This window comes from Tachysurus vachellii, chromosome 13, assembly GCF_030014155.1.
Source record: "Tachysurus vachellii isolate PV-2020 chromosome 13, HZAU_Pvac_v1, whole genome shotgun sequence".
Classification (NCBI taxonomy): Eukaryota; Metazoa; Chordata; class Actinopteri; order Siluriformes; family Bagridae; genus Tachysurus; species Tachysurus vachellii.
Window position 1 is genome coordinate 3,749,372 of NC_083472.1, and position 10,404 is coordinate 3,759,775.

Sequence of the window (10,404 nt, forward strand, 5' to 3'; positions counted from 1 at the left end):
GGTAATAAGGCAACTCCAGAAGAATTCAGTAGTGCTAGAGATGGATTACAGTAGTACATCAGATTCAGACTACTAAAAGATCAGCCATCTGCAATCCTGAAGTATTTAAATATGTAGTCCTGGGTACATTACATCTACAGCTAATGACATGGATTAACATAATGTTGCATAACATTTTTTTGTGATTTTTTTTTTAATTTTATAAAAAAATCTTACTCAGCAATTACATTAAAAGGTTTTTTGGATGGGGGGCACGGTGGCTTAGTGGTTAGCACGTGTGCCTCACAACTCCAGGGTTGGGGGTTCGATTCCCGCCTCCACCTTGTGTGTGTGGAGTTTGCATGTTCTCTCCGTGCCTCGGGGGTCTCCTCCGGGTACTCCGGTTTCCTCCCCCGGTCCAAAGACATGCATGGTAGGTTGATTGGCATCTCTGGAAAAATTGGCCGTAGTGTGTGATTGTATGTGTGTGCCCTGCGATGGGTTGGCACTCCGTCCAGGGTGTATCCTGCCTTGATGCCCGATGATGCCTGAGATGCCTGGCACAGGCAACCCCGTGACCCGAGGTAGTTCGGATAAGCGGTAGAAAATGAGTGAATGAATGTTAGTAGATGTCAGGACTCTGCCCGGACTTTGGCCATGTGCCTTTTTGTTTATGTTCTGTGTTCACGTCTCTGCTCCGCCCTTGTCTTTTCCTCCCCGCCTCTGCACACCTGTCCCTCATGTCTGATTAATTATTTGTACTATTTAGTTGAGTCGCGTTGCCTTGTGCATCGCGGAATCCTCTGTTGTCTTTATGTCTGGTTTTGTCTTTGTCCTGTTTCGTGTTTCTTTTTTAGTTAATAAATCCTGTTTTTGTTAAGCTGTCCTGCATTTGGGTCCGTTTTTACCCCCGCGCCCGTGACAGTAGATACTGTTAAAGTTGATCCACGCATGTATTTTCATAAAATGTTCTTCCGTAATTTACATCTTTAACCAGCGCTTAAAACCTATGTACAGTACAGCAGTTACAGGTTTGGTTTTACTACACATGTCACTAGCAGTGGTTAGCAGTGGATTTGTTGGTTATCTTATTTATTTTTCTAGTCACTTGTTCCAGAGATGTCGTTCCAATGCTCATTAATCACAACCGGCACCTTTACTATTGTACTTCTTATGTATTTTCATACAGAATGATTTAACACTGTAAAATCTGATACCATAAGAACAAAATTACACAAAATAGAGGTCATGCACTGCACTCAAAAACATCAAGAAGTTATTACAATGTGTTAAACGGATAGAGAAAACATGTCAAAAATACTTACCTCTCAAATAGAGTTTAAACAATACTGTAACCATGTTAGGGTTTTTTGTTTTTTTTTTACAACTGAAGCCTACACACACGGTCAAGTTGACATGCAGTAGAACAGACACGCGCCCTTTTGCAATGAGAAAAAGTCCAGTGTTTTTTTGTATTACGTTTGCCTGCACCACCTTAACTAGTCCGTGCATACGATTTGAGTGACCTTTAGTTGAGATGTCTCATTCTCCCACCATTTTTCCTCTAACGCTGTGAACTGTGGTCAGGTGGATGTTTCAGGGTGATGGTGGTGTTTTCAGGGAGTTGCAGGAGCCTTGGCTTCCTCCGGGATTTCCCTCACTGCTCCACTGGAAGAGAAGAGTTAAACAAGTCAGGTTAGGGCTCCGGGGAACTGTTTAGACCAATGGGAAAAATGATAAATGACATCATTTATGTGAAATTTACATGCGTTCTAGACATTTCACGTTTCATATATGATGCATTTGGAATGTTAAGTGACTGCTAATTCTAATTAGCGAATCAAGCTAATTACTAGCCAGGCAAGGAGAAATTTTTCATAAATTAACAAATAATTAAATTAATAATATAGAATACATTTATAAATTTAACTTTATATCAACATTTGCTAAGTTTCTGTGACTATACACAAGAAAATCTGTCATATCAAACATTATATACGTTTAAAATATGAATAAGCACATTCGGATAAAGTTACTCACTCTCACTCACTCATTCATCTTCTACCACTTATCCGAACTACCTCGGGTCACGGGGAGCCTGTGCCTATCTCAGGCGTCATCGGGCATCAAGGCAGGATACACCCTGGACGGAGTGCCAACCCAGCGCAGGGCACACACACACACTCTCATTCACTCACGCACTCACACACTACGGACAATTTTCCAGAGATGCCAATGAACCTACCATGCATGTCTTTGGACCGGGGGAGGAAACCGGAGTACCCGGAGGAAACCCCCGAGGCACGGGGAGAACATGCAAACTCCACACACACAAGGTGGAGGCGGGAATCGAACCCCCAACCCTGGAGGTGTGAGGCGAACGTGCTAACCACTAAGACACCGTGCCCCCTCAGCCAATGACATATCAGCCCTTATTTGATTTCCCTTCTTTTTTCCTGCTTCACTTTGTCTTTCTTGGCAGTGCTCAGGTTTTTAAGAGCTGGCTGTATGAATAGAGCTCAAACGAAAGGAGTCGCTTTTGTGCGTTGAGGAGCATAAGAAAAGAAAAGAAAGCTGAGGTGCAGGATATTTAACCTTGGCTGGAGGAGCTGAGGAATTGAATTATCAAGGAACAGAGTCTGAGGATATGAGAGGTCAGCTACCTCTCATATCCTCAGACTCTGTTCCTTGATAATTGGCAAGATGGCAAGATTTCCAGTGCGGCAGTGTGAAAATCCTTGAAGATGAGAGATGAAAACATGAGGGTTTTTTTTTGTGTGTGTGTTTGTGTCTAGAGTCGAAAGAGTTCAGATGTAAACACAGGAAGTTTCACTTGGTCTGGATCATTCTGTAGGCTCAACACCATTGCTTTAAACTTATTTTACTCAACACTCACTTCTTCATTCATTATAAGACCTTCACTGAACTTCATCACTAAGTCCCAGCTCATTCTAAGCAGAACCGATATTTTGATTCTTACTTTCAAAAATTAATATGATGTTTTTAAGCTGTATTTAGGCTTCTATATAATAAAAGAGTTTCACAAATCTACTAAACCCGGCAGATTAACGTGTAAATCGTCGCTGTCAGGCGGAAACCTCGTATGTCCAAATTTGGTCAATTTCATATTTTTTCACATATCGATGCTATTGGTCAGTCCCAACGTGGGTCTGTTATTTTTACAAGTTATTAACCAATCTAAAGTCTTGAAAATAGCTTGAGCGCAAATCTCATAACTCCATTGGACACTTCAACTGTCCACCTCTTCCTCACTCCACGGGAGAGCTTCACGGCATATTTCTCCTTAATAAGAGTCGCAACGAATCAACACGTCTTCTGAGGTAAATGTCTTCAAAACACTGGGCTCAAAGAAAAAAAAATCTTGACCCCCGCTAGTTCTGGTGCTCGTCTGAGGACAGGAATTTAGCGCAAGACAATCCACTGCAACGCGGACTAAACCCTGTGCACTGCAGATAAGGTACGGCGTTTTGTTGATTTCCTGAAAAATAACGGTTTTGGAGATACGAGGATTCCACCTGACAGCGACAAAATATTAACATGGACATGTCTGAGATTTGAAGCCGAACTGAAATTCTATCATTGACGTCTATGGCTGTGGGTCAGAGAGAATAATTGGTCTCACGTGGGAGGGACGGTGTCACTGTTATACTATTACCGTCATTCACAGTGATGCTAACCAACTGTAGCAATGTGTGGTATGTGGAAGAGGGCAGTTAGCACTCGATGAAATGTGCTTAGCTGCTAATACATTCATAATAATAAATTTAATAGACTTACAGCTTCCTTTAAACACTATGTTCAGTACTGAACTAAATACAGTTCAATACTGAACATGAACACAACAAAACAAAAAACGGCGCAAACTCCATTTTTTGACGGCTTGTTTAAAAGAGTTAAAGCTAAACGAGGAACCTGGTATGAATGGACCATTTGGTGTAACGATCACATGTAGATCATAAAGAAAACCACAGTTCTTCGATGTATCCTTAGCTCACTTAACCCCCCATACGAATCGATCGTAATTACTACAGACGTCCTCCGTCAACGTTACTTAACAGACATGGATCCGGAAATCCGATTCCCGTCTGAACAGCACTAAAAAACATGCAAAAACATGCTAATTAGTCTGCGTTAACCTAAAGCTAATTATTTCTGGTGTGTTATAGATTTGACTATAGATTATAGAATTCTTTCCAATTTCAAAGTCATTTTCACAGATTGCATCATCCTGCTTCCGGAACGATCTCTTTGTCTTACAGCTTCTATAAAAGTAAGCGTAGAAAGAACCACAGGTAATGTAAATCCAATCTGAATATCCAATCTGAACTGATATGTTGGTAAATATTAGATTACTGGTCTTTCTGTGGGAGAAGATCTTTTTTTAGTATGGAGACATCTCCAGGAAGCTCTGGTTCTTTGCTATCGCCTGTGAAACCGTATGGAGAAAAAAAAAATCTGAGTTTTAATTTCATTCATTTTAATTAATTCATTTTATCGGTTGAAGACAAACACCTTCACATTTTAGATGCTTATGAACAAAAACTAAGCATTTTGTTTTTTTTTAGGAAAGTTTCGAGGAATATTTTAACCCCTAGTATTCCAAATCAGAGGTGGGTAGTAACGAGTTACATTTACTCCCGTTACATTTATTTGAGTAAGTTTTTGAAAGAATTATTCTGTACTTCTAGGAGTAGTTTTAAATCACTATACTTTTTACTTTTACTTGAGTAGATTTGTGAAGAAGAAACTGTACTCTTACTCCGCTACATTAGGCTACAATGAGCTCGTTACTTTTCTTTTTACCTCTTTGGTATTCTACGCATCAATTTTAATGTTTTATTTTGACAGACTTTTGTTTTGACTACCACGTGACTGTGTTTCACCAATCAAACGTAGTTGTGCAGTCTCGTCACGTTACCATACTCAATCTCAGCGGCCGGACGGGTTAGTTAGCAACACAGCAGTTTTGTCGAGTTCAGCTGTTTCGAGTTTTTTTATGTGCTCAACTTTACTCAGCGCCGCAAGAGCCGACAAACAGATGACGTTAGACGTGTCGTTTCTTGCAGTGCCGAACACACATATTTAAAGGCATAGTTCACTCAAAATGAAAATTCTGTCATCATTTACTCACTCTCATGTTGTTACAAACCTTATAAATTTCTTTGTTCTGATGAACATGAAGGAAGATATTTTGAGAAACAAAAACAGCTTTGCAACCAAAGCTTTAGCTTACCTGAAACTAAGGAAAGTATTAGAGGCTTCCTGAAATTAATTAAAGGAGTAGAGATGTATTTCATTATTATTGCCCTTTCATCAAGGCATCAAATGTGCAACAATCACAACACAAAAGAAATGAAATGTGTGTGTGTGTTTCCTTCTGTTTTTCTGTCACTGGAGACACACACACACACACACAGTTTATGAGAATTTATGGGCTGCCTCGTTCTAGTTCTACCTGGTAAAAAAAAGTATAAAGGTTTGGAAATTTGTGTTACTTGTGCATATTTATTTTTTATTTATTATTATTTTATTTATTAAGTACTTGAATTTACCTGAATTATTTTAATTTAAGCTATTTTGTAATTAATTAATTTTAATTTATTTTATTGATTGGATGAGCCATAATTTGCCTAAAGATTATTTTGTATTTTTGTCTGTCTGATTGTTGTCGTGTTAAAAAAATAAATCAGACGTTACTCAACAGTTACTCAGTACTTGAGTAGTTTTTTTCACCAAGTACTTTTTTACTCTTATTCAAGTAATTATTTGGATGTCTACTTTTTACTTTTACTTGAGTCAAATTATTCTGAAGTAACAGTACTTTTACTTGAGTACAATTTTTGGCTACTCTACCCACCTCTGTTCCAAATACGTATGAAACGCTACAAAGTCCTGAGTGTCTACGTTCATACTGTATGAGCTTCATATTAACACCACTGTGGAGTGAGACATGACAGCGACGTTCAATACTGAACACGAACACAACAAAACAAAAAATGGCGCAAACTCCATTTTTTGGCGGCTGGTTTAAAAGAGTTAAAGCTAAATGAGGAACCTGGTATGAATGGACCGTTTGGTGTAACGATCACATGTAGATCATAAAGAAAACCACATTTCTTCGATGTATCTTTAGCTCACTTAACTCCCATACGAATCGATCGTAATTACTACAGACGTCCTCCGTCAACGTTACTTAACTGACATGGATCCGGAAACCCGATTCCCGTCTGAACAGCACTAAACGCATGGCTGAATGCATAATGAGCTTTCTATTATATTTGAGAAAACCTTTACAGTATGTTAGATGTACAGTAGCTTGTTTATTCATCCATGAACTGAAGCCATCTAACGTTATGCCTTTGTTAAATGATACAATAAATAAAATCACGTCTCAGACTCACGTCAAGGCTCGGTTAGGTCTTATAAAATGTTAGCAAGGAAATTGTTGCTACACAAAAAGTCTTATTAAAGACAGAATGCTTTAAGGTCTGTGTAGCGGCTTGGTGTGTCAGTCCCGAATCACGTACCTCGATAGCAACTACTACTCGCTGCTAGCCGCTGTATGTTATCACGTAGTATGGCTATGACCCAGACATACTACTGGGTCATGTGACCATTGTGACGTTATCTAATATCTATAGCACATATACTCAGCTGTTCTGTGCCATTCCTGTTGCATTCTGAGACAGCGTGGTGTCTGCTGTTTCCATACTACAGAACCCCAGTGGAAGCAGTAGGTCATGTGGATATCCCACACTTCCTGTTTAATGAATACCGAGAATTCGGACATGCTCCTCCTTTGATGTATTGATCCTCTTGTAAGTTTCATTGCATATGATGTCACCATAAGATGTCTGCTTGAGGCTAGAAGTCTTATAAAGGACTGTCAATCGAGAGCATTAATTTGAATATTAGGTCACACCCAGAAAGATCCCATCGCCAACAAAACATCATCAACTTATCTGGCGTTTAAAGCTTAATATTTCATCAGATTATCTTATTGTATGTATGTTGAATATTATCTAAATATATATATTATATACAGTATGTGACAGGGGGCACTGTGGCTTAGTGGTTAGTGGTTCGCCTCACACCTCCAGGGTTGGGGGTTCGATTCCCGCCTCCGCCTTGTGTGTGTGGAGTTTACATGTTCTCCCCGTGCCTCGGGGGTTTCCTCCGGGTACTCCGGTTTCCTCCCCGGTCCAAAGACATGCATGGTAGGTTGATTGGCATCTCTGGAAAATTGTCCGTAGTGTGTGATTGCGTGAGTGAATGAGAGTGTGTGTGTGTGCCCTGTGATGGGTTGGCACTCCGTCCAGGGTGTATCCTGCCTTGATGCCCGATGACACCTGAGATAGGCACAGGCTCCCCGTGACCCGAGGTAGTTCGGATAAGCGGTAGAAGATGAATGAATATACAGTATGTGTTTAAACACAACAGACATTATACAGACTCCTAGGCCACTGGTTCTTAGCGATTTTTCCCCTAATTTCATTCAAAGACACGTCGAGCCGGAAAACCCGCAACACACAATTGGAGAAAAACGATATCTACCCTCTTCTACATACCTGAGCTCACAGACAGCCACAACTGACTAGCATCACTCAGATTAACGGAAAACAATGCAATGCAAAATATAATTCAAAATAACAGCAGATTTTTCAGAATCCGACATGTGACATTATCGCGACACGCATGCAGTCACCAGAACCTGAATGCAGCTCTCATACAAAGTCATTACACGTTACATGTGTCTTCAATGGCAGAAGATCAACAGAAGAATCCTGTGCTTGCAAAAAAACCACAAAATGCTTATCAAACTTTAAAAAAAAAAACCTGCACACAATAATCACGGAATCCTGTATGAACTGAGAAGAAAGAGAAAGATCATCTCTCCCACCCTGAAATCACAGCAAATGTAGCGGTTCTGTGTCATCTTCACGATTCAAAACCGTGATCTCAGGAGTTTAAGGGTTCTGTGCCGACAGCTTCCAGTCAAGCGTTAATGTAAAATCACAACCCTTAAGCCGGAGGTTGTATATCATAGTTAGTTACCTCTACGAGCGAGTGCCAGTGGGCGATGGGTTTGCGTGGGTAGGTCAGCATCTCGTTCCAGTGATCTCGGCCCAGGCTCTCGGCCATGTTCCCCACTCGACACACGCCTATGATCTCGTTATGGCCGACTCTGTGGACGACAGAAGATTTAGTCACGCAAAATTTTCCTTTGTTAGGTATAAAGCTAGAAAGAAAAATGCTGTGAATCAATACATTGTTGTGTCAGTCAGCTGTATGGTCTGGATCAGCAATCATTTTAAGACTTGAAAGAATGAAAGGAAGGAAGGAATTAGTGTTGGGTCTGTGGTGAACTCAGAGTTTGCGCTGACAATTATTTATATTGACATTGTTTCCTGTTCAGTGTCACCCAAATGAGGATGAGGTTCACTTCTGAGTCTGGTTCCTCTCAAGGTTTTTTCCTCATATCATCTCAGGGACTTTTTCTTCACCACCGTCACCTCAGGCTTGTTCATTAGGGATAAATGTTAGAGATAAATAGTATATTATATTTTAAATTAATATTTGTAAATGAATTTTAAACTTTATATGTATGTATTAGTTTAATTATTATTATTATTATTATTATTATTATTATTATTATTATTATTATTATTATTATTATTATATATTTAAGAGTGTTTCTATACTTCTATAAAGCTGCTTTGAGACAATGTGAACTGTTAAAAGTGATATACAAATAAAATAAATTGAACAAATAAATTAAATTGAAGTACTGCTGCTGTTTCATCCATATTTATATTTTAAAAAATGTAAATATTTTATGCTTTAATATTCAGAAATTCTAAATGGGGAAAGTCTAATTAATTCTGTTTGTAATCAGATACCTGCTGTTTAAAAATGTCACACCTCATCATCATCATCATCATCATCATCAAGGATGAAGAAGACACAAAGAAAAGCACTCACACATTCTGTACAGACAACAGTCAAGATTTAAAGGTTTAAAATGTTTTAGAATCAGAGTATAAGTATCAGTGATTGTGTAAAGATCAGCAGAGTGAAGCGATTTACACAAAAGTAAATGTAGAAAAAAGTGTATTTTTTATTTTTTATTTTGCAGGAATTTTTAAGTAGAATTAGAATAAAAATCCATAATATCTTATGTGATGGAATCAGATTTTACAGAACTAGAACTTTCCTTTCCTTCTGTAGAATGTCCTGTTATAGCTTTATATATATATATATATATATATATATATATATATATATATATATATATATATATATATATATATATATATATCTTATTCTCTAATGGTTTCGGTCTATATTTGATTATCATGTGTTCTTTTCTGATCACGCATTAAAATCTGGGCCATGTTTCTTTTGGGTGTGTCTCAATCAGCGCTCTAGCTCCGTATATATAGTTGCGTGTATTGTGCACAACAATATTTGGAGCTCTCCAAAGAACCCTGACTCGCTACACACTGGGACACTAAGAACTCAATTTCTGGCTTATTTCCTCATCAGTTAGCTTATCATATAAAAACATAACATATTAAATCTAAAGTTTTATATGTCATATATATATATTTGTTAGCTTAATTACAAGATCTAATAATAGCTAATAGCTATTATTAGATAGTTAATAGCTAGTGAATTTTTTTTTTCAATTAATTAAAAGTCAAACAAATTGTATCTAGAATGTCAAATAACAAGTCTGACAGTTGGTGTGCCTTTTTATTTATTTATTTATTTATTTATTTATTTATTCATTCATCCATTTAATTAATTCATTATTTTTGAGCTGAGAAGCTTAAAAAATATGACATCCAGCTGTCCAGTAATTGATCATAGTGACATTCGATGCTCCCTAGTTTTTGTAGGATTATTGATCCATTTCCTGACTGCTGAACCAGAGAGCTGATTGAGAGCTTCTGCACTCTTACATATTGCATTTACAATGTTTTCTTCCTGTTTAGACCCTTGCCTGTTTTTTTTATTATGTATGTATGTTTTGAGCAATGCGAAGGACAATGACACAATTATTCTAAAAAATAAAGAGGCATTTGCTTTGACGTGCTTTCATTCTGCCTCGTCGACTCACCACACAACCTCTTCCTGTTTGAAAGTAGAACCTTGGATGAAACCTAAGAATCATAAGAACCCTTGAGGAACCCTGGAATAGTGATGGCATATTGTATGGTGTATAAATATAAACAACTATTCTGTATGTGAATATGAGACCACATCTGGAGTAGTATTTGGATCAGTGGCGGTTCTAGGATTTTTCTGTAACAGCGGCCATTAAGGGGCCACATGTTACATTCAGGGGGCAAGTACAGGGTACATTCAAGCACACAAAATAATTTATTCAGTACGGTGCCA

The 10,404-nt window shown here is 38.2% G+C and overlaps 1 protein-coding gene across 1 annotated transcript in view; it reads right to left on the reverse strand.

Annotated features, from left to right (window-relative positions):
* Positions 1–1,063: 1,063 nt before the first annotated feature.
* The window catches only part of syt9b (synaptotagmin IXb), a 60,544-nt gene continuing 51,203 nt past the window's right edge, over positions 1,064–10,404 (reverse strand). Inside the window, exons 6-7 of the mRNA XM_060885041.1 lie at positions 8,056–8,185; positions 1,064–1,647 (exon numbers count right to left, since the gene is read on the reverse strand). Coding sequence (XP_060741024.1) covers positions 1,576–1,647; positions 8,056–8,185 — 202 coding nt within the window. The 3' untranslated portion in view covers positions 1,064–1,575. The remainder of the gene's footprint in view (positions 1,648–8,055; positions 8,186–10,404) is intronic.